The sequence below is a fragment of the Kwoniella pini genome, chromosome 6 (assembly GCF_000512605.2).
Source record: "Kwoniella pini CBS 10737 chromosome 6, complete sequence".
NCBI classification, from domain to species: Eukaryota; Fungi; Basidiomycota; class Tremellomycetes; order Tremellales; family Cryptococcaceae; genus Kwoniella; species Kwoniella pini.
The window spans coordinates 671,181-695,259 of record NC_091721.1 but is presented as its reverse complement, the minus strand read 5'-3'; the positions used below and the strand labels follow the sequence as shown (position 1 = coordinate 695,259).

At 40.6% G+C, this 24,079-nt stretch overlaps 9 protein-coding genes across 9 annotated transcripts; 5 read left to right on the top strand and 4 right to left on the bottom strand.

The window, feature by feature from the left end:
• Positions 1-139: 139 nt before the first annotated feature.
• I206_104709 (uncharacterized protein) lies at positions 140-1,441 on the bottom strand (the record flags this gene model as incomplete). Its single annotated transcript, XM_019154012.1, has 6 exons — positions 140-469; positions 558-700; positions 783-898; positions 958-1,114; positions 1,176-1,251; positions 1,388-1,441. 6 exons carry the CDS (start codon positions 1,439-1,441, stop codon positions 140-142), a joined length of 876 nt encoding a protein of 291 aa, XP_019012752.1.
• A 309-nt stretch (positions 1,442-1,750) lies between these two features.
• On the top strand, positions 1,751-2,667 carry I206_104708 (uncharacterized protein; the record flags this gene model as incomplete). Its single annotated transcript, XM_019154011.1, has 5 exons — positions 1,751-1,826; positions 1,922-1,987; positions 2,121-2,215; positions 2,289-2,357; positions 2,557-2,667. 5 exons carry the CDS (start codon positions 1,751-1,753, stop codon positions 2,665-2,667), a joined length of 417 nt encoding a protein of 138 aa, XP_019012751.1.
• Positions 2,668-2,865: 198 nt separating this feature from the next.
• I206_104707 (uncharacterized protein) lies at positions 2,866-4,334 on the bottom strand (the record flags this gene model as incomplete). Its single annotated transcript, XM_019154010.2, has 7 exons — positions 2,866-3,002; positions 3,052-3,386; positions 3,455-3,697; positions 3,790-3,982; positions 4,050-4,071; positions 4,132-4,205; positions 4,280-4,334. 7 exons carry the CDS (start codon positions 4,332-4,334, stop codon positions 2,866-2,868), a joined length of 1,059 nt encoding a protein of 352 aa, XP_019012750.2.
• A 321-nt stretch (positions 4,335-4,655) lies between these two features.
• I206_104706 (uncharacterized protein) lies at positions 4,656-5,602 on the top strand (the record flags this gene model as incomplete). Its single annotated transcript, XM_019154009.1, has 3 exons — positions 4,656-5,100; positions 5,162-5,343; positions 5,462-5,602. The coding sequence occupies 3 exons, from the start codon at positions 4,656-4,658 to the stop codon at positions 5,600-5,602; spliced, it is 768 nt and encodes a 255-aa protein (XP_019012749.1).
• A 1,138-nt stretch (positions 5,603-6,740) lies between these two features.
• I206_104705 (uncharacterized protein) lies at positions 6,741-13,318 on the top strand (the record flags this gene model as incomplete). Its single annotated transcript, XM_019154008.1, has 8 exons — positions 6,741-7,231; positions 7,284-7,347; positions 7,404-7,475; positions 7,531-9,560; positions 9,617-10,078; positions 10,139-12,480; positions 12,549-13,064; positions 13,116-13,318. The coding sequence occupies 8 exons, from the start codon at positions 6,741-6,743 to the stop codon at positions 13,316-13,318; spliced, it is 6,180 nt and encodes a 2,059-aa protein (XP_019012748.1).
• Positions 13,319-15,386: 2,068 nt separating this feature from the next.
• I206_104704 (uncharacterized protein) lies at positions 15,387-17,104 on the bottom strand (the record flags this gene model as incomplete). Its single annotated transcript, XM_019154007.1, has 3 exons — positions 15,387-16,662; positions 16,721-16,795; positions 16,854-17,104. 3 exons carry the CDS (start codon positions 17,102-17,104, stop codon positions 15,387-15,389), a joined length of 1,602 nt encoding a protein of 533 aa, XP_019012747.1.
• Positions 17,105-17,697: 593 nt separating this feature from the next.
• I206_104703 (transcriptional activator HAP2) lies at positions 17,698-18,686 on the bottom strand (the record flags this gene model as incomplete). Its single annotated transcript, XM_070202988.1, has 3 exons — positions 17,698-17,865; positions 17,918-18,480; positions 18,560-18,686. 3 exons carry the CDS (start codon positions 18,684-18,686, stop codon positions 17,698-17,700), a joined length of 858 nt encoding a protein of 285 aa, XP_070059089.1.
• Positions 18,687-19,332: 646 nt separating this feature from the next.
• On the top strand, positions 19,333-20,448 carry I206_104702 (ATP synthase F1, delta subunit; the record flags this gene model as incomplete). The annotated part of the gene is made up of 5 exons (XM_019154005.1): positions 19,333-19,395; positions 19,524-19,680; positions 19,787-20,079; positions 20,268-20,370; positions 20,438-20,448. 5 exons carry the CDS (start codon positions 19,333-19,335, stop codon positions 20,446-20,448), a joined length of 627 nt encoding a protein of 208 aa, XP_019012745.1.
• Positions 20,449-21,423: 975 nt separating this feature from the next.
• Positions 21,424-23,868, top strand: I206_104701 (uncharacterized protein; the record flags this gene model as incomplete). The annotated part of the gene is made up of 6 exons (XM_070202987.1): positions 21,424-21,858; positions 21,964-22,340; positions 22,433-22,551; positions 22,621-23,558; positions 23,629-23,766; positions 23,827-23,868. The coding sequence occupies 6 exons, from the start codon at positions 21,424-21,426 to the stop codon at positions 23,866-23,868; spliced, it is 2,049 nt and encodes a 682-aa protein (XP_070059088.1).
• Between the last annotated feature and the right edge of the window lie 211 nt (positions 23,869-24,079).

The following is a 24,079-nucleotide window of genomic DNA, read 5'->3' as shown; positions in this document are numbered from 1 at the left end:
ATGACAAGATCATGTATTTTATAATGCATATGTAATATAATTTTTTCGTTAAATATACAATTTTGAGTGGGTCATGTATATTGACTAAAATTGTCGTATATTGTATATATGCCGATCAAGCATAATGTTAAAACGAATATCAGACATCCCCATCTAACTTTTCATCATCATCATCATCTATCACCATTCTATCAGGAGAAAGAGATGGACTTCTACTTATATACCTCTGTCTTGTATCTCCCTCTTCACCATCACTTCCACTACCAATAGAACGAGAAGGAGATCTTGATATATATCTACTTTGATTTGATCCAATAGAAGAAATTGATTTTGATCTTCCTCTTGAAGAACCATTTCGTAAATCAGGAGAAGAAATTGGAGTTTTAGAAGGTGAACGAGATTTATAACGTGATCGTGGTGAAGAATTATTAGAATATATTTCTCTTTGATTTTCTTCTTCTTCTTCTTCCTGTGAGATTGAAACCAATCAATATCAATTTGAAAGGAACTTCATATTTAGAATATAGGTAAAAAGTTGAAATAGAAAATATACTTACTAATAAACTTTTCCTAGGTTCCAAACCTTCTGTTTCTTCTAATACACTACGTCCTGTTAAACGTGGTAATATAATATCACATACTCTTTCTTGAGTTAATAATTCATCAATAAATTCATCAAAATACGTTAAAGTGTATCCGCCTGAGCATCAGAACGAAGTAAATTTCTTATCAGTAAGTCTGATTCTTGATAAGAACATGAAACAAAATTCTAGGAAACTCACCAGAATGAGCTAATCTTAATTTCCTATAATCTTTCATTAACGGTTCTAAAATTTCATATACTTCTAATGAACGAAATGTCAAACGAATATAAAATGCTGATAATGCTCTTAGATACCTAAGGGTAAAAGTTTGTTCAGCAAAATCATCTCGGTTTATATAGTTGATCAAACTCACTTAAATTCTTCTGCCAATAGATACTCTATTAATATTTCTTTTTCAGGTTGTAATTGTAGTAATTTCAATGTTAATGAAATGAACGGTGTGGGTGTGTTTCGATCTGTTACTCCTCCTATCGATTTCAAAGCTATAGCTTTATCTATTATTGATTCGGCTATACATATACCTCCGGATCAGAAGCTGTTATCATGGTTACAAAATTTCGAAAGACTCACCGGTCAGAGCGAAACATTGTTCTTTCCAATATAGGGAATCGTATATCCTCGCTCGAATTACCTTTTCTATCAAGTACTGCGAGATGCAGACATCAGCACGCTCTGAGACGATATGACATGATGCTAGATAGAATGGGGTTGCGAATGTATGCGAATACAAGTAATCTGGAGGGGGTTGAGGAGAAAAAGACAGGAAAGGTAATAAAGCTTACTTGGGGGTTCCCGCCATGTATCGATTTCGTACCTCTCAATGTTGAATTGGCCATATCGATCTACCTTCCTATACTATATAGACCGAGGAAGATAATGCATTGATGAATGTTCGAAGCGAATGATGCGATGTAATGTTGAATTTAGATTTATTGATAGTTCCGGTTAATTCATGTTGAATATTAGAATTAAAACAAAAAACGCGAAAACATCAATTCCATTTCTTCGTGACTAAACATTACTCGTAAACATCTGCTTTTGACTTTAAAATTATACATTTTGATCCTACCATAGCGAATAACAACAACAGTATCATTGGTTAAATCAATCTAACAGTTGAACTTGATTTCACGTGAAGTCATACAATGTCCGACAGTGGTGGGCCTACAGGCGATGATGAAATTGGATTACCCAAAGCTACAGTGTTCAAACTGATACAAGGTCAGTGTAGAGTGTCAATGTATCATATGTCAAGATCTGCGAAAAATAGTAAAATCGATCATTCGAGTAATGCTAATACTACTTTTGCGTTTCAGAAATGTTACCTGAAGATATAGCATGTACCAAAGAAGCCAAAGATATAATAGTAGATTGTTGTGTAGGTAAGTGAAATCGTACAATCCTTTCTCTTCCTGCATTTTCATCAGGATATCCAGGTCCAACAACTTAGATCTCTACAGCTCGATTCTTTCCTTATGTACAAATGTACTAATTATATTATGTTTCTTCTCGCAGAATGGGTCAAACTCATATCGACACAGTCAAATACCGTTTGTGATGAATCTTCAAAAAAGACAATATCGCCTGAACACGTTATAGAAGCTCTCAAAGTGAGTTTTAGCAGCAGCAGACCATTCTTGGATCGGTGTGAAGAAGTCGACTGACTTAAAAAATATCTCGTAGCAACTTGGTTTTGAAGATTATATACCGGAAGTTGAGGAGAGTAATAAGGATTTTAAACAATCGCAAAAGGTGAGTACAGTGCATTCTGGCCTATTCACGAACAGCGTATACGTGCGAATCTGTGAGGAATTTCATTCAGCCAGAATGAGGGGAATAACACCGATCGAAGAAGGGTCCAGGATGAGATTAAAAACCAGGATGCAGCTAGTGTCGAATTCGTGAAGGTGAGATTGCAGTTCATGCTAACAATGGTTGGACATCTGCACAGGAACGTACACGAACGCAACCCGATACAAACGGTATGACCCAAGAAGAGCTCTTAGCGTTACAGGAAAGGTTATTCGCTTCCAGTCAAGCAAGGTATGAAGCAGGGCAATGAATATGGTCCGCAAGGCAGTCGCATAATTAAGGACGAAAAAGTCCAATGGAAGCTGAACAGGTGAACGTAAATTGTTGTATATCTATATTCATTGCTCATCGAGCAAATCATGCACAAGCATCTCATGTCACGTCTCGCCTTCTCCATGTCTCTTATCGAGGTTAATTCATTGATTTCTACAGCATTCATTCACAGCTCCTAATCCTTTTTCATGATCATGACCCTTTCCAAGGGATCTTGGCCATTCCACAGCTCTTTGTCATTCTTTACGGTCAATATAGGTAATCCATCCTGCTCAATAGTAAAAGAGGCAGCTACACTGCCCCATATAACGGCTATACCAAAATATCAATTCATGCTATGTATTATCACCACCTGACTCACCTTCATCTAACCCTTTTCCAGAATCTAAGGCAGCTGCTAGTCCACCCATAAAAGCATTTCCAGCTCCGGTCGGGTCTACAACTTTCTCTTGATTCCATCCTTCCCTATGTACATTCCAATATGCCGGAATCCATCTGACTTCTGGCACCGAACCCTTAGGTGCAGTAGGGGAGTAACAGCATCCCAAATGTCCACAACGTATTACTACTCCTATCTTAGGACGTAGGTTCGCTATCCTTATGCATAAATCGTGGTAAATTGATTTTAGGTCTGTCTCGGTTGGTGTCGAAGGGATTGCTGGCTTAAATAAGCGTAAGACCTCATTGTGGTTTGGTCTGAAAACATTGTCATCAGCTACATTGAATACGGGATATTTTCCGATTTTATACAGAGAAAGACTTACCCTATGATATCGATATCGTTTGCTAATCTTTCCATAATCTCTAGGCTCTCTTCCTCAGGCTCCCAGACTATGATTGGATCCCAATCAAGTTGCTTCTGTAGATTGAGTATTTCGGATAGGATCATATCAGCTCTTGGCGCCGGATATGAGATGAAGTGAATGGTGGATGGCAGTGAGTCTCCGAACGGTGTATCGAGTAGTGACCGCGGAGTCAGTAGTAGAGGCTTAGTCAAATATTCGAATCTATTTGGGGAAATGAATCGTCAATAACAAGAAGTTGTCATACTTGCTCTATGAAGCTAGATAGCGAAATTAGGGATCAAGCCATTACTCACCCTCTGGTCTGCCCTTGGTACCTATTGACAGCTCTAGCAGTTGGGTGTCCATCTGTTCTTTCCCTAAAAGCCCATATGTCTTCTCCATATTTCCTTAAATCATCTCTCATGCTCTTCGACAAGGTTGGAGGGGTGTAGTCGATGATCATTCCGAGTCGAGAAGGAGGTATGAATATCCTAGCACCTATGATAGCTAAATCGGAGGAATCCAATTCAGCGATTTAGCTGATTTGTCTGGGATGAGAGTCAAAACGATTTACCATACGTTCCACCTCCGCCTATCTGAGCGCAAGGTAACGGATCAATTTCCCCCCACGTTAAGCAGAAAGCATGATGACCTACCTGATCGGGCTGATCTACAGGTCTCTCAATACCATCTTCACCTATTCTAGTGAAAGTATCAACGATGAATTGCTCTATAAGGAAAAAGTATCAATTGATCAGCTCGCGAACCGGGACAACGCACACAGAGACGCAGTCGTACACTCACCGAGTGTGACTATCCTTCTTGGGAGTCTTCGCACATCGTTCCAAGATCCCTCCATTTCCTCGACCTTGCACACATATTAGTTGCTAAAATGTAACGAAGTGCCGAAAGTCAATTGGCCAAGATTATATTTGACTTTGATTGGTGTTTGACTTTTTGGTGCCTGAGATAAGAGATAAGCGATTCCGTGTGACAGGCGACTTTGATTTGTTTGAGTATAATACGTTTTGTGAAAGATCATTGACGAGTAGACTATCTATTAGCTCATGCGATGAAGCACCTGAAAATCAGCTGTCGGACGTGTTACTGACATTAATTGCAGAACTTTGAAGTTGTAAAGAGCAAGTGAATAGTATTTTCCAATTCAAAGCGAATCAGCATGACCTCGTTAGAATCCAAAATACATTCCTCGATTGGATCACCTTCTTCCCCTATAGAAATCCTTTTGATAAACCCTAATTCAACAAAAGCATTCACTCTAGATCTTGTGCCGGTACTCAAGAAGTCTATACCATCTGACGTATTGATTGATTTTCTCACTGCCCCCGAATCAGCACCGAGAAGTATAAACGATAATCATGATTGTGCATTATCTACTACCGTCTGCGAAGAATACCTTAATTTGAATAATCCGGCTTTAACCTTTTTAGAAGGATATTCATGTATAATCGTAGCATGCTTCTCTCAACATCCTTTAGTCGATTCGTTGAAACGAGCAGTAAAAGGGCAAAGCAGACCAGCCGTAATTTTGGGTATTTTAGACGCTGCTATATACAGTGCGATGGGGTTAGGCGGGAAATTTGGGATAGTCACAACGGGTCAACGTGAGTCATCGTCGTCCTAGTATTTTTCTTCTATATTTGACGCTGATCATTCATTCTTCAGAATGGGAGCCATTGTTTGATGAAGCTATCGCATCGATGGGACTTTCAAGTAGATATTCGGGGACGAAAGGGACAGGATTTGATGCGGTATCATTGCATGGCTCAGAAGTTTCTGATATCATGATAAAAGCTTCCATAGAACTGGTGAAACAGGGTGCGGAAGTCATCATATTGGGCTGTGGGGTAAGTTGACGGATTTTGTTAGTTCCACCATTGCCCCGTCCACTTTGGTCTTTCTCTTTTTTCTGACGTTCATCATTCTCTCTCTGCTACGCAAGAAGTCACTGACGAGCCTTTCTAGGGAATGTCAAATATGCGAAGTACTTTGGAAAGGGATTTGTGTGAAAAGGTCGGAAGAAGAATACCAGTCATCGATGGTGTCCAAGCTGCAGTGGATCTCGGTATAGGATACGCAAGGATGGGAATAGCACCCGCGTTCTAGTGTCCGAAGGTGAACAAAGTTCTGCTATCCAAGAGCCATTATCATACAATGTTACCCAAGTCCATGATCATGAAGGTCTCATTCCATTTCTCCTCACTCCACACTAGTTTTAATCATTTTCATATACAATCTACAGGCTCTGCGATGTGATCTACAGCTGCTGTGGCATGAGCCGCAGCATGAAACTGCCCTTCGCCAATTCGTATTTTACCATTGGGCACGCCTAATCCAACATAATCCATGTCGTTTCGGTTTGTCCCGCCCATATAGCGCTCCCTCGTGTAGTTAATTTCCTTCGACCTCAACAATAAAAGTATGCTCTGCGACTTCCCCCTTCCCTCTTCCCCCTTCTCTCTTACGAGTGTAACGAAAATTGCAATGTGATGCTGACAAGGATTTTCCAGAGTTAACCATGAGTGGCCCAACGTTCAGAATTCGCCGACTTCGGAGCTTGAACCCTCCTTCAGTTTCTACGACGTGAAGATTATAGCTAAGTCGGCGAATGGTTTGATCGCATTCCCATCAAATACATCATGACCCACTCTACCCTGCCTTTGAAATCAACGAGCGCTGTTCTATCATCAATAGCTGTCACGATCAGCAGGATTATGGACGATACCATGGACCGGCTTCTCCTTATTGCGATCTGCGTAACATTGATCTCACTCAGCTCGAAATCTCGTATTGAGATCGATCGATCTACGAACGGAAGCTTATGGTTCATTGGTCAGGCCATAGATCGTCATGAGGTCCTTTGGAGTGGGGAGAACCGATCATACTAAATGAGAAAACGTGTTTTGTCCATCAAATATGTCAATAAATTTTATTGTATGCATCTACTGATATACTCACACACCCAACCCTGATTTTCCCAATTCCCCCCATTGCTTCCTTCGTTACCACCTCCCACCATACATGTCTTTCCTCTTAATTACATTTTCCTCTTCAACTCAAGCCAACAAACCTATTTTCACGTGTTTTCATCGATTCATAAAGCTATATCTCGAGCCGTAGTATACAATCGAAGTGAGTAAAGGCGGCCAAACGTTGTCAACGTGAGTGATACAACACATAATCGTTAATGATCCAAACCTTCCGAATTTGGTCAAATCTTCTTGGCGCTGACGATATACAACAGATGGGTCCCAAAAGAAAACGAATCGATTCCTCACCAACCGCTATGGAAAGAAGAACCCGTGCAGCCGCAGCAGCCGAACGAAGAGCTGCGGAAGCAGCATATAAAGCTTCTGCCCCATCGGAAAGTACCCTAGCTTCTCCCATCACTTCCGTTCCAGCTGCTGCTTTCGACAAGCAAGGTTCCGAACATACCTTGCCTGCTCCATCTACCCCATTCAAACCGGCTTTCTCAGCTGCTCAAGGCCAGTCAGCAATTCCTACTTCGTCATCAATCGGCACAACATCGACTACAGCCTCACGCCCTCAGAAAGATGTTACGTTTGAAGTCAACTCTGCTGATGAGGAAGAAGATATAGCCAAACCTAAGGGCTCGAACGCGAACAGGACAGCCAAGATTGCCAGCAAGAAGACCAAGAACTCCCAGGGGAAGAGACCGCCCTCTCCATCAAGCGGTCCAGCTCGACTAGGTGGTTCAATGACTGGTGGTGCACAGTGAGTTCGTCAATATGATTATGCAATTCACAGATGCTGATTCAGATTGAAGTGCAACTTATCATGCGTCTTCCCTTGGCGGCAATGGTTCCGAAAATGAGGATTTGAACTCAGTCGTAGGTCACGTCTACTCCAACAATGTATTATGAGCTGATTTCAAAGCATGACGCAGTTGAACCAAGATGCCAGTAAAAGGAAAGTATTGGAAGTTTCGGATGAATTTTGCACCCATTATCGTTTGGTCGTGAGTGAACGAAATTGCTTTGCTGTAATTACCTAAAACTGACCATCGCGTTCAGAAAACACGAACCGGTGCCGGCAGGAGTCAGTCCTTGACGCATTCCCTCCAACGCGTTACTGCCGCCGATATGAAGCCTGTCCTCGACAAAGCATTACAAAAGGGTATCACCAACATGGAAAAGCGAACTGCACAGAAAGCTGTCAACGTTTTGGATGATGATGCGGGGTCCGATAGTGAAGAAGAAGACATCGGTTATGTCGCTACTGAGATCAAACTCTCGCGACAAGTACAAAATCTTCTCAAATCCCACGGGCGAAATCTTCTTCCCTTCAATCCCAACGCACAGGGCAATCTTAGAAGTCTGGCTCGATCTGAAAAGTTCAAAAAAAGATCTGAAACCAAGGTCGGTCCCTCAATCACAGATCTCAAGAACAACTTTTTCACCCACGCCAAGGGCAATAGTCATCGATGGGGTGCCATGCTTATCCTTCTTCCCAATCAATGGTGGGAATCGCCTGAAGTAGAAACCCTCGTCACCCAGCTCGAAGTGGTTTATGGAGCTTTACCAAGAATCGAGGATGTTCGAGCGAAGCTTGCTGTCCTGAGCACTCAACATCGGCTTTATTGTGCTGAGTCGGATAGGAGAAGAGCTAAGAAGCTTCAAGATGCGAAAGATGAAGCCAACAGGATCAAGACGTTGAAAGCTGCAGGAGCTATTCCTTCTCCTAAAAAGTCGGAAGCAAGAGGGGGAAAAAGTGAATTTTGGTCAGAACCTCATAAGCCGGAATATTATTCGATCCCGTTCCGATATCTTGAAGTGCCCAGACCATCATCTGAGTCTGATGAAGTGTCTCAACCGTCATCTCAGTCTAATCTATCACCTCCATGCAAAACAACGCCGTCTCCCCCGCCTAGTCCTCCCTTCTCACCTCAGAGCTCACAAGATCAGTCATCCGAAGTCTTGCCATACGATCCAGATCTCCGATACGGTGTTTGGGAGAAAGACCTGCCACCATGGGGTTTCGCTTTCCTTCAGATATGGTTCAACCACATTCACAGAATCATGGAACAACATTTCGACTTAGTACTCGAGTCTCATAGATTACTCGCTCGCCAGTGGAAATGGGCGGACGGTAGAAAACGCTTACGCGGTGAAGATAAGCCCAGCGGCGGTGTCGATAAACCTAAGGAATACCCGGAAGAAGTTTATCTCGATCTTGCATACCGAGTATTTGGTGAGCATCTGGTGGAAATTTGGCCCGATCAGACTATGCGATGGGCAAGCAAACCGCCTATACCCTCGTCCCTCCATAACGATCATATCACTCAAGATAGTCACACAGAGAATCAAGGAGGCGAAGAGACATCCGATGCCGATACATCTGAAGCTGGAACAGGATCCAGTGATGACATCAATATATCCTCTGCTGAAAATAATCGACAGATCCATCACGAAAAGCGATGTCGAGCGGCCATCAAAGCTTGTGTTGACGTGTTTCGAAGAACTCAACAAAACCGTTACAAAGAATTGATCAAGAAGGATAAAAGTTTTCACCAGAAATGGTCGGACACCTACAACAAGCACTTTGACTGCAAGACACGCAAAGTACAAATCCCATTCGCAACTGCTTGGGACATTTGTGGAGAATTCTTTCCCGATCATGCTGAATATAGGAAGATGAGTGATGATATTCCCCATTGGGCAACCCGTTTGTATAATGCCATGTTGAAAAAGTCACGACATTACTCCGGACCTCATTCGGACGAACCTATCGATCCTGAAAGACCTCTAGAGGTATTGGCCGGGTTCCTTCAAGACGAAGAGATACGAATTTTGGACTCGGGTAATAGAGAAAAAGAAACGCGATTGATCAAGTCCGCCATCGCTGAACCATCGGCAACCATCTTTGAGGATCCTCAAGGTGCAGAAGCTCATGCAGTAGGAGAGGGGATCATGCAAGAGTTTGGAACGGAGAGGTTGGGAAAGATGGACACGTTGGAGTTGATTCAATATCTGGGAATTGAGGAGTGTCAAGAGCAGGATGTATGGAATCAAGCAGTACAAGTGTCAAAGGAAGAAGCTTATGAGTGAGTTTTAGTATCGACTACTGCCTCTATTCGTCGTTGCTAATATATTCCTACAGCTATAAAAGAGACGAGAACAACGCGTCGTTAAGAGATCCTGTCACCGGCGAAGTACAATGGGTCAATCCTACCGCGCACAAGCTTCGGACATCGATAAGATGGCCATACTTGACGCGCTACGATGCCGTACCTCATGACATTCAGCTGTGGCAAGAAATGCAGAGGAAGAACCCTAAAGCTTTGGCTACAGAAGCGACTCATACTCCCATCGCTCCAATGTGGCATCAGATAATGGCAGTCACAAACATCATCGAGAGAGGCTATATCGACAACAACCTATCGGAAAATTACTTCGGTACTCTCCTTCTAGACGATGTGGGTCTCGGCAAGACATGGGTACCATATCTTGTCATTCTGCTGTTGAGGTACTATCGCAAACGTCAGCAAGCAGACCCTAATTTTCATCCTCCTATTATGAAATACTTCAAAGCATTTTACGCCTCTGAAGCTGGGTCTGAATCGTGAGCATATTCTTTGAATGGCATGGGGAACTTGAGCTAATCCTCTACAATGCACTACAGTGGGAGTCAACCGTCTGAGCATACTTTCGGCACTTGGATCGGTAACAGACGATTAGATGGAAAAGACGTGCCAAGAGTACATATCATGTGTTCAAATAATACCATCATAAACGCACACCTCGACGAAGGTCATCGACTCACCACCCCTAATCAAGTGCTTATCAAGAACATAAACGAAGTTGCATTCACCAATATCAGGGAACATCGAAGGCTATGGGCCGAAGTCGATACAGCTATAATTGGCGGAAAAGAAGTCGTACTTTGCACTACTTACCAACATCTCGCATCCGACGCTAAGAGGGCACCTTTCAATCCAGAAGTTGGTCAGTTTGTAGCAGACTATCTGGAGCGTTCGGTATACAATCCTCGACGTACATACGGGATGGTTTTTGTCGATGAGGCCGCTGAGATTCGCAATCCGCAAACCGAAAACGCTGTTGCTATTGCTAGACTGATGGAGAAAAGTGGTATCGTCATTGCAGCTACTGCCACGCCTATGGTCAATGGTTTCAAGGATTACATCAACATATGCCGGGTATTGCGCCTACCAGCTGTCTTGAAACGTGGTGCAACTGATTCTGATGCACCCCTTGGTCGATCCGAACTGCTCACATCGCCTGCAAACGGTTTGGATCTGATTCAAAAGCACGAGAGATACGATTTTCGGACATGCACTAGAGACATAAAACAAGCTATAACGGCTTTTGACAAGTTAGAGAAGGTTGCGAAAGATATTCAAAGATCGCTTAGAGCAGCACAAGGGAAAAACCGAAAAGATCATAATCTAGATAAGGTTGACGCAGCAATACAAAGGTTGGGTCAAAAAGGACCTCAGTATGCAAACGAGTTGGACTTTGGGGATCACGTCGACCTGGAGAATCGATGGCGTCAATATCAAATGGAAATCGGAGAGCAATGTGTCAGCCTCATCCGCCGAGCCACTCAACATTGGTGTATCAAACGTGACCATCACTCAGCTGGACCCGACGGTTTGCCTTTAACCGATATCTCAGACGTCGATTTACAAGCTATTTGGATCGACCTTACAGACGACCAGAGAAAGAAGTACGATCAAGCCCTTCGACAGACCCCTGACTCCGACCGTAACTTCGTTGTCAAGGCTAGAATGCTGCTTCGAAACGTTCACGCTGTTTGCAACTACTATTGGGACCCGCAAGAACCGCCAACTGCATCCATTCAAGCTCTCATCAAGCATATAAAGGAGAGATTAGAAGAAGATAAGGACAAACCCGACGAAGAGAAAAGAAAATTCGTTGTCTACGTCAAATGGCGGTGTCTAGTAGATTTCATTCAAACTTGTATGGCACGAGAAGGCGTATACAGTTCTACAATGCACGGAGATTGCAACACTCATCAACGTTCTCAACTGGTCAAAGAATTTCAGCATGATCAGGATCATACAGCTACTCGGCTAACCGAAGCTCTAGACGATAATAATTACCGCGTGTACCCTCCAGAGGATGCGTCTGGGCGACCACTGAAGGGTGCGCGAGTCATGATCATCACCGATGTCGGCGGAACAGGCGTTACCCTTCATAGAGCTTCAGTCATCTACCTATTCGATCCTTCTTGGTCAGATGCAGAGCAGCGGCAGATAGTCGGTCGAGTGAAGCGACTTGGTCAAACACGACCTGTAGAGGCTTTCGCGTTCTACGTTCGCGATACCTGCGAAGAAAGATTATATGATGCCGCTATTCATAAAGGCGAACAATCTAAAGCTTTCCTTGGTCAGAGAATAATCGATGATCTAGAGTCTACGGGCTACAAAGATGACTCCGAGATGTCAGACGTATCCGAAAATGACGTCAGTCTATTGATAGAAAAAGACGAAGCTAAAAGGCGAGAAAAGGTCGATAAAGCGTGTTGGTTGCCACTTACTCCGGAAGAGATGGAAGCAAAGAAACTAGCGGCGGACCAGAAGAAAGATAGAGCTAGGAAAGCGAGAGTGGAGAACAGAAAAGCGAAAGCTCTTTCGAGGAAGGAGGAGATCGAGAGGAGGAAAGAGAATCTCAAGACAAGGCATAAACCTAAGAAAGTGGATAAAAGTGGTCAGGTGGATGAGCTCAGCGACGATGACGACGTGTCTAAGGATCCCTTCGAACCGCCACAATACCTTCAGGATCTCTTCGATGAATATGCAGAAAATAGCGAGTCAATCGAGGACGCTATCGAGGATTTGGACTGGAAAGAAGTAGAGCGCTGCATAATCACACACTCGCTCAATATCTTTCGAACAAGATTTCTGAAGATGATCATCGGATCTCCGGAAGAAAAAGCTCAGATCAATGATGAATTAAGAGTCCTTGAAGCGATAGTTGCTGGTAAGTCCACATGAACTCCTTTTACCCAGATGTGCGAGATCTATAGCGATGATGGCATCACTTCGTAGATGAAAACGAACTTTGGGACAAGGTAGCAACACCGCATACATGGCTCGCGGGCATCCTCGGTATCAACGGCGAAGTAAACGTTCCTCGACTTATTCATCCTCCATGTCGTGCGATTGCGCAATCGATTTCCCTTGATGATGCTCAGTTTACGGAGCCTGTTGACGATGCAGATTGGTGCGGAAGTCTCGAAAAATGGTGTGAACAGCTATTACCCCATCCCGCCAGTCTCGTAAAGAAGACTCACCTCGACCAACTATTCGGTTTCCGATTGTCACCCACTTTATCGAATATCCTCATCAGTACTCTCGGGGCTCATCCTGTATTAGATGATGATGGAGATGGTAAAGACACATTTGTATCACAAGAAGAGCTCCACTTCAACCTGTATTGTAGACGACTCCGAGCTCTGACAAAGCTGGCACTTCAGCATTGTCGATTTGACTTACGTGGCAAGAAAGGAAGAATCCCGGACTGGCTAGCCCTCTGTACATTTTGTATCGAGAGCATTCCTGAAGGTGCGTATTGTTTGCCTAATGCGAGTCTGTGTACTGACGATCTTGCTCTAGATAATATTGGCTACTTCAACCTCGTCCCGTCTGCCACCCTCGGTAAATACCTCTCAGATCAAGGACAAATCTGCTTACCCTCTATCTTCAATGATTCCGCACTGACGGATAATCGAAACTACCCCACAGAGGTAGTACAACGACTCATGAAAGGAGGCGATGATAAATACGTAATCACCTCAGCAGATTCTGTGAAGAATTAGGAGGATCCGTCTCATCTTTCATTGTAATCTGAGAATTCAGTAGAATCACCTTCCAAGCTAGTACCACACTCATTTGTATCATACAACCTTCATTTGTAACATATGACCTCTAATTGTAACATATAAGATTCCTCCATGCATGTCGATACGGCCTCAATGGTCTCCTGTTTGGCACACATTCTGCCTGTTCAACAATAAGTGACACCTACACGTTAACGTTTGAAGACTATATATGCTGTGAACCTTCACAACTCGTAAGTGAAGCCATATTTAGCACCAAATCGCATTCTCTTAGCTTCCTCACCAAGCGTTCTGCTGTCACATAACATTGAAGGCCTTCAGGATCCAAATTGTTCTTGTCAAATATCATATAGCTATCTGAAGAATCTGCATTGGTAAATATGGGAATGTTGAAAACGTCAACTCACGGAAAATGCGTTCTAGAACCGAATGCATCTCCTAGAAGTATGAGCATGACTGATTTGTAGGCGTTGACAGCTCCCTCTCTGTAATTTCCTTTCTGCTCCATAACAAAGAATCAGCTTGATAAATGCACGGGAAATGTAAGTTCTGTTGTGTAGAATTGAGAGAAACTCATATATGAATCCGATGGTTGAAGAGGTCGTAACGAGAAGTCGAGGTTCACGAAATGTCGTGTTTATACGTTACAAAAGTAAGTGCATTTGTCGCCAAAGCAACGTCCATTTTTACATAGGTTCTTTCACTGCAGAATTCCGGATATGATAAAGTTGTACCTGTCATGATGAGCCAAAAAGGTGTAGCCAGGTCGCCCTCGAAAGGACTACCTGGACAGATCGAAATATTTAACGTATGAACCAGCCGAAGCCAGCACAACGAAAGCGTCTCCCTTTATGGACCATGGGTCGCCGTGCTATGAGCGAGACACTATCATCCCGGTCCGCATCGTGAAGGCGGAACAGTCCGAGTACATAAGGTAAGTATAGTGGCGAGGAAATCCCGTTTTTCTTCCATCCCAGGCCTTGCGGACTGGAGATAACTCTCGGGAATTCAAAGTGGCATGAGAAGCAACTCATAACCACGTTATAAGCGCTAGATTGATGAAAGGTGGAGGTGGATTAGCCATTGATAGAGATATACGGTTGTCTCCTGTTATTTAGTATACTATGCATATGTATATTATTCTACGTGTTTCTGGACATGAAGTGGAAAGCGAGATCACCAACAAAAATCGAACAGGTGCGAAACGAGGAAAAGGCTCACTTGAGATCTGATGGAAAGGAAGGAAATATTGATTGCACTCACAGACAATAGCGTGCTATTCCAGTCCTCAATAAATGTCATTTGATATGCTTAGTGTCAGTCCGATTGCGAAAGGAGAACATTGCACGGCGAGTGGAATACAACGAGGCTGATCTGCATAATGATGGATATATCTAATCAGAAGATGTATCGATAAGCTAATGAACTATAAAAAAGATTGTATGCAGTGCTGACCTTAAGTATTCTGATAGACTATATACAGATTCGAAAGTTGGGAATCGTAATTGAAAGTTAAATTAATACAGTTCACAAAATTGTCTCTCTACGGTGAGATGATATTTTTATACGGTGAGAAAAAATAATTGACAGATGAGAAAAGAAGTGGGAATTTTGAGAATATCAATTTCTTATATGCATATGCAACTTCTGAGTACATTACCAATCTGTAAAGTTCAATGAATAACTCGTGATGTCTATTGTACTTCACTAACCAAAAAGAAAAGAAAAAATCTCACATCAAAGGGGAGGAATTAGCGCATGTGTAAGTGTGTTTTTTTTGGTTTCAACTTATGAACTGGGGTTGAAGATCAATGCAGCCTTTTCATTGTCCCTTATTTTTTTTTTTCATTTATTCGTATATCTAATTTGAATGATGCTGCTGCTCATACGCCTGAAGTCTTATGTGATCACTTTACTTTCATTCATTCATGAACGGTGACTAAAATAGTCAGGGAATGGTAGATTGAGTAGATGAATATACATGTCCTTGAAGAAGCACTTCCATGTAATCAGAAATCAGAGTATGCTTAAGCATTATGTAACCTGTTTATATAAAAGCTCTTTCACCATCTTTCGGTTCTCCAATCCAACCTAATTTCTGTTTATCATCTTTTTCTCTAACTCCCATGAATTCTTCATTTTGCCTTCTTTCTCTTTGAGCTTTTCTTTCTCTTTCTTCTCTAATTTGCCTTTTACGTTTTTTGGTTAATTCATAATATTTTTCTTGTTTTTTAACATCTTTTGAAACTCTTTCATCTAATCTATTTAATCTAATTAAAACATTTTCACCATATTGATTAAAAATAAAATTTTGTTTAATAGAATTTTTAGTTATATTAGCTAAATTTTCAAATCCTTGAGAATTTTCATTTATAGATGTACTTGAATTCGAAAGTATACTTGTTATATCAATTGGTTGATTTTCAGAAGACGATAATAAATCTTTTGAAACTTCTTCTACAATTTTTGAAATTAATTTTGAAGTAATTTGATCCCAATTTACACCCATAATTTCCATTTCTCTTATACCTTGTTCAACACCTATTAAATCTCTAAAACTTTCCCAACGTACAGTTAAAATTTCATTATAAACTTCAGTTAAACAACCTGAAAGATAAGATTCTAATGAACATGTTTTAGCATGTTGAAAAAGTGATAATACTAAATGAGGTGAATTATAATTAACTCTTAAAGTTCTTAATAAATGAGCTAATATTTTAGGATATGTAGGTGGATATGTTATAATTGGTGTAAGTGTGTTTGTATCTTGAATAGATTTATCTTTATTAATCTCGGTTAAAGGTTTAAATATTCTTGATTTTGCCCATTCAATTAATTCAATATCTGAACTTATTACTTCCATTTCTTCTTTTAACATTTCAAATTCTTCTAAAAATTGTAAATTTTCTTCTGATTCTTCTGATTCACCTAACCATTTTCTTAAATTTTTTGCATTATTTTTTAATGTTGAATTATTATTTGAATTAATCATTCCATAATTTAAATTTTCACTTCCAGATTTTATAGTTAAATAAGGATCTTTAATACCTAAATTACTTTTCATTGATTTTCCTAAATTATTTCTATTATTTGATGAAGGATGATTTAAATCTGCAAATATACCAGCTAAAATTTCATTAAAAGTTTCTGCTTCTTTTGGAGTTTGACCTGATGATCTTTTTATACGTGAATGTACACCTTTATGACGTGGAGAAGGTGTTGAAAAACCATCAAATGTTAATTTAGATGCAATTGATTCGGGACGAGGAGGAAATTTTGGTTTAGGCTTGTGTGGTTTTAATTCAGTGTTCGATTTTGGCCAACTACATGGTTCGCATTTAGATTTAATCGATATAACTGAGAAGTGAATGAGTGACTCACTTTTCATTTAATGTAGCAAATATCTCAGCATACTGTTTATCTTCATCCATCTTGTCGTTGAGATCAGTCACATTCCTGATCATCGTCCAGGAGTCAGCACAATAACCAATAGAGTGAGGGCGAGACGACTCACGAAGAAGCCGATCGAGAAGATTCAGCGGTTGAGCTCATATCTCTACTGATTTCGCCAGAGGAGCTTGACATAGGCTCAGTAGTGGACGAACTTCCATCTTGTGATATTGGCCTTTCTTCTTTGATGATATTCGAGACGGTGAAATGCCTGAAACTCAAATTCGATTGTCGTTGGATTTGACCATGTCTATATAGGATTTTGATAGTGTTTGACAGCAGTCGAGACTGTCCCTCAGCTAACGATAGCACCATCTTGATTATAAATTCCAACCGAACTGTACGTTCTTGATGATCAGTATCGCAAGAGATTCGTTTTATCGCTGGTTTATAAATGACCAAGAATATAGACACCTTATTCTGTAGTTCGATCGTATGCTTTGATATTTTCTGAAACGGTGCTCGAGATAATCAAGTCCACGGAGATCTCATGCATCTCCATTATTTATCCGACCGAGTAGAGCCGTTAGTCCGGTTAATCTATATGTGCATTACGAGAAATCAATTTAATCATCGTCGCCCATCACAGATTTACTTCCAGAATTTGATGCGCCAGTTGATCTTGGTGAATCAGAGAATCGCAACGTAGCTATATAGCGAGTCGTTCACATCTATTACATATCGTGAAGCTCTCGTGAGGTGTAAGATTCTATAGATAGAGAATAAGCAGAGATAACAGATCTATGAAATATCTAACGATAAATGGTTCTTAAGGATTACATGGTTTTAAGTTTTTATTTTCGATACAGTGGAATTACATTGCAAATGAAGTCCTAGATGATGATAACGATGATGATGATGGTGATGATTATGATGATGATGATGTACGGCGCTCCAAGGCGCCCGAACTAAGCTGGAATGGCAACTCCGTCTAGTATTTCAACTGACTCTCCGTTCTCCACTTTTTCCAATTCCTCTTTCTTCATCTGCTCGATCTCCTCGGCGGTCAAAAATCTTCCACCTTTACCACGAGGTCTTGAACATGCATGACGATGTCTGGACTCATGAAGATATGGCTAAATCTCAAATTAGCACTTATTGCACCAAACAATACATCGATTGACTAACCTTTCTGGACCTCACAAGCCTATTCAATTCTTCTAATCTGGCTCTAGCTAAACGCCTTTTCAGTATCCTATGATACTGCTTCGCATTCACATAAAGAGGTTCTTCATTATCCACATCAACATCCCCTCCTTCATCTTGAGGTTGTGCTTCATCCGATTCACCATTTTCAATCTTGACTAAATCATCTTCCTCTTCTACCCCTATATCTTCGTTAATCAATCCACCCTCTTCGTCATCATCATCATCATCATGCTGTAAGTAATCTTCGCCGTCAAGTATGAAAGATCCTCCATTACTTGTAGATTGATGATGTGATAAAGCATCATCATATCGATGATGACCATTTGAAATTTGATGATACGTTGATGGACCTGGTTGACTTAAATCTAAATCCAAAAATGAAGATGTTGGATCGTCCCCATCTGGTGTAGTTGGAAAAGAAGAATGAGAGAAATTGGGAGGTATCAATTGAGGATAATTGGATAGATGTCTTGAAGAATAAGAAGATGTAGAAGGGGTATTAGAGGTTTGAGGTGGCGTAGGGAAGTTGTAATTACCTAAACCTTTGAACCGAATCATCAGCTTGAAATACAGAAATCAACGCGATCTTATTTCAACGTTTGAAGATCTCTTTAGACTCACCTCCATTTTTCAAATCAAAGGCACCATCGTAACCTGTTGAAAAGCTCGGATCGGAAAAAGTGGGACTTGGTGGATAAGATCCACCTCCATTATGTAGTAATGAGAATAACGGTAATGTCGTACTCATCTTATCGTACTATGCGCGGAGTTTTCGAAGAGACAGCTACAGTGTGATCAAAGGCAATCGCCAAAATTCAAAACAATTGATGTAAAACCGGAATCGTCGGAGATATATTTTCGAGGGTTGTTGTCGACTATCGAGGTCTGATCGAGGTTATGCCGACTGTTGTGCTCTTTTTTTCATAGATATCAATTGTATATAGGATGATGGAACATGGAACAGGGTATGATAAGATGGAAGATATGGTTATTCAACCGATGATATTGTTTTTTATTTACCCACCCAGTCGACCCTTTGTAATAATAAGCGAGGTACTCGTATAGCAATAATACTAAGTAGTGAAATATGATTAAATCACTTCGACCGAAAATTGTTAGTACAGTACATCAACAACAAATATCTTAGCCGGAATCCTCCGACTGAATCATTTGATTCCGTTTAATAATATGCCATATATCTTTAATTCCGACGGCGTTATATAAACTCATAATGAGGAGTTAAGGGAGAAGGCCGTTCCGCCAGTCCTTACAAGCTACTCACTCACTCATTCACCTAAAACACATAATAAACTGTTATTCATAGGCGTCATTGATCATTTATCACCTTGTATCTTATCATCTTCGTCGACTCCCCACTCATTCGATCCGCAAAAATGGCTTCCGCTATGAGGTCTGTCCTTTCTAGAGGTTACGCAAGTGCCGCCTCAACCGTCAAGGTGGGTTACATTCAGCATTTCGGCCGTATAGTCTTTTCATTGCGACATAGCGACATTTGTGGATTACAAGAAACAAATTCTCGTTTGGGATGATATGCTGATATTGATAATCTGTTGGTAATTAATAGGCCCCCATCCAACTTAACTCCCTTACCGGTACTTACGCCACTTCAACCTACCTTGCTGCTTTAAAAAAATCACCAAAGGATTTGGAAAGCCTGGCTAAGGATATCGAAGCTTTTGATAAGAAGATCAAAGAGGATGCCAAGGTTAACGCTTTCATCCGTGAGTTTCTCGTCTTGCGATTTTTATTAGTTTAACAGCGTCGCATCAATGACTATTGACTTTATACGTCGTATACCGAACACTAATTCTCAATTGACGTTTCTAGAAAACCCAACTCTCTCTGCTTCTCAACGATCATCCGCTCTCTCTTCAATCCTCCCATCAGGCTCATCCCCTATTCTCCTCAACCTTTTGACCGTCCTCTCAGAGAACGGTAGATTATCATCCGCCCCTAGAGTTTTCCAAGATTTCGGTTCTCTCATCTCAGCTTACAGAGGTGAACTTGAAGTTACCGTTACTTCTGCCGACGCATTAGACAACAAAGCTTTGAACCGAATTGAGAAAGCTTTGAAAGATACTGAAATCGCTAAAGGTAAAACCCTGAAGGTTGTTAACAGGGTGAGTACTGTTTTTAACTACTAGAATTGGATTGAAGAGATGTTAGAGGTTGATGTGGGAGAGGTTTCGTCTTTGACACTGTCGGACACCTTGCATTCTGGTGATGAGGCGTTACACTCGGCAAGATGGGGCTAAAATCGATATTGCAAACATGGAGGGAGAGTCGCTAATCAATCCCATATGAATAGGTCAACCCATCTGTCCTCGGTGGTCTTCTCGTTGACTTCGGAGACAAATCCATCGATCTCTCTGCTTCTTCAAAGGTCAACCGATTCAACGCTGCTCTTACTCGTGAGTTATATTCCGATATACCTATGCGGCTGATCGTATTTGCTAATATACTGAATACGTTCAATAGAAGGTGTATAAGTACGATAGATTGTGTGAATGATGTAGAAAGGGATCATCAAGAGGATTGTAGTAGACGGAAGGACGATACAATCAACCAAAAAATGACAAATGAATTGCATTTCCCCGGATCAAATATGTAGCAATGCTGAACGAGGGCAAGGATACAATCCTATGTCTATAGATATTGGAAGGACCTCCATGCGTTGGTAGCGGCGTAACTGGAGTAAGGTATTTGCATTCCAAGTCGATGGCAGCTGCTCCATGCGACTTAATCTACACTTGAGTCATTTCCGCCCAAATAAAGGACTTTACCGATGAGATCGGATTGAGTGGAAAAGGGTGGTGAATGACGCAGATCAATTTAAACATCAAGATTGTAGAATAATCCACTTCTTTTGTTCTGGCTAAAAGGACTCTCAATCCATCAGAACAACGCTGCATCATAATTCAACTCGTTTTGTCGAATTGATCCCAATGATACTACTCGCACATATACATCCATCTTTCTACTTAAGACAAGAAATCCTCACGAAGTAGTTGAAATTGGCACAAATTTCAATATCAGCACATTTATACTGAATTTAGCGGAAAAAATCCTCCGCCAAAATAGCAAACAACTTTGATTCCTCGTCAATTTGTATTTCGCAACTTTCAATTCATTTATCATTAACTTTTACCATTTGACCTGTTACGGCTATTGATTATTGTGATGGAAGCAAGGAGTGAAATACTGTAGAATACATTGATACCGGGTTTTCATTCATAGTCGAAAAGTAATTTCGACGATTTATACCAAACTTCGATTATACCCATTACGTCAAAGATCTGAATCTACTTATCTCATTCATTTCAAATACTCTAAATCTTTCACCTCATCCCAATTGCCACTCAAAGTCATCAAGCACAGATTCAGTAGTTCATTACAGTATACTTCTTGCTCTAAAGTAGAGAATCAATTCCCGAATCACCGATTCCTCCATCAGCTCACCTAGGATGACAGATCAAAACACTCGACCTAGACCACGTCTTCCTGGAAGATCAAAATCGAATATAAAAGATGATCCACCTTTCGATGCAGCAAAACCAGATGAAAAAGCAGTAGATGATGTATATAAACAAGTAAATTCAACTGGTTCTTTAGAATTAGCTGCAAAAGCTTTAGAAAAATATACCAATAATCAAAAAGTTTTAATGAATGAAAATGATCAAGATTCAGAAGAATTAGGTTATTTAAATAAACATAATTTACAAGAAGATGTAATCATGTCTTCTGATGATGATGATGATTTCATTACTTCACCTTTGAAACAAAATAATAAAAGTGATGGTGGTAGTGGAGTAATTCATATTCAAGAAGTAGTTGATGGACTTTGGATTGGTGATTTAGTTAGTGCGATGGATATAGAAGGATTACAAAAAAGGGGAATTGTAAGTTAATCCAAAATCCTTTCATCCTCTAAATCAATTCATTATTTCCATTATATATCTCTTAATTTTCAGATTGAGCTAATTTCATTAAAAAAAATAATTTAGACAAACATTTTATCCTTGTTAAGACCAGCTCTTGAATTTTCATCAGAATTCGCTGTTTATCCATTGGAAATTGATGATTCATCAGATACAGATATTTTAACTCATTTACCTTCTTGCGTTGCTTGGATTTCATCAATATTAGAATTACGTGGAAAAGCAGAAAATCAAACTAATCCTGGTTTTGGAAATTTGGAAATTGACAAAGATCCAATAATTTCAAATTTAGCTGCTTCACCTAAAGTAGGTGGAGTACTAGTTCATTGTCAAGCTGGTATGAGTAGAAGTGCAACTGTTGTTGCTGCTTATCTGATGAGAGAATATGATTTGGATCCTGTACAAGCTATTGTGGCTTTAAGAGATAAACGTCCAGTAGTTGAGTGAGTCACCTTTTTTCCAATCTTCCTGATTGTTGTCAAACGCTTGAATACGACCAGACCTTCTCAATGCTGATGACCGATTGTTCACTTAGCCCTTCTGAAACCTTTTGGCATCAGCTTGGTTTGTTTTATAACGCAGATGGTAGAGTTTCGCTCAAGGATAAGTCAACTCGAAGGTTCTATATGGATAGGACCGCATCGCAATTCATGAGTTAGTAGCATCTCGGCTCTTCGTATCAAGGCGTCATCATTGAATCGAGCTGATTTTTCGCCATTACAGACGGAGATGGAGGAGCGCCTTCGATCGAGACCATGGCGAAATATCCTATGACGCCAACAGCTTCCAATCCCCCAACTCCTGGTGGGGCACATGGCCGACGCAAGATTAGATGTAAGATGTGCCGAAGGCATTTGGCAGTCAGAGAACACATGATGGATCATATTTTAGACCAACAACCAGTCTCAAGACCTAGAACACCATCAATCGTAACTTTGCCTTCACCGAAATTATCAAACCCACCAAGTTTCCCTACGGTCACCGGCGAAAGGGAGAGGAGAGCAAGTGTAGTTAGTGATGTAATAAATCCCTTAACTGGTTTACCAGGAAGAAGAGCCAGTCACGCTTCAATTTCAAGTATGACAGGTATAACTACTCAATATGAGAATAGCGTAAATAGTAAAGATCAACAACAATCTTCACCTGGAGCAGGTATACCATTACCAAAACGATCAACAACTACGCCTGGACTTTCTTTGACAGCTTCGTCTCCTGATCCCAATTCATCTTCTGGTTCACCAATTCCGAACATATTAGGTAGAATGGATAATAATGCTTCACCTAAACCTATATCACCAACTATAGAAATTGGTTCTCCCGCAGGAGGAAGAGTTTTCCAATCTGCTGAACAACTTGCTAGTAGTCTTCCACCTCATCTTTTAGCATTACGTATGGCAGGTTCAGGATCTTCTGGTTTACCTTCACCTATTGGAAGTTCACCAAATTCTTCACCTGAAAAAGATATTGTTTCTACATCTCAAACTTTTCCACCAAGTCAACAATCTCAAAATGTTAGTAATGCAGCTAGAAGAATGAGTATGTTAACTATGACACCTAATACACCAGAAGGAGAAAGAAGAAATAGTATTAGTGAAAATTTAAATAATGGTGGATATCCAATTTTAGTTAATAATAAATGTTCAGGATATTTCGTTGAACCAGTGAGTTATTCAAATTTTGTGAAGAATTCAGTTAATTATAGTAATAAAATTGCTAATTAATTTTAAATAGTTGACATGGATGGAACCTGTTTTACAAAAAGGTGAAATTGCTGGAAAATTAATTTGTCCAAATGAAAAATGTGGTGTAAAAATTGGAAATTTCGATTGGGCAGGTGTACAATGTGGATGTAAACAATGGGTAACACCTGTGAGTGAATTGATTAAATATAGATTAGATGAGTAAGCTAATTTGGAATTGGTAATTTAGGGTTTTTGTATACATAGAAGTAAAGTCGACGAAGTTTGGTAGATCAAACATCAGTTGAACGAAGTCGAGTATTAGTTTATTTGCTTTTTGTTTTTTTATCATTTTTTTCTCACTGCATCGAATAAATCCATTTACACAATCTTCTTACATATTTCCGGCATTGGATTGAAAAACTTCACAAATAACCAAATTAAATTGCATATAATTCTTGTTCATATATATTATGCATGCATCATTTCCTCAACATTACAAG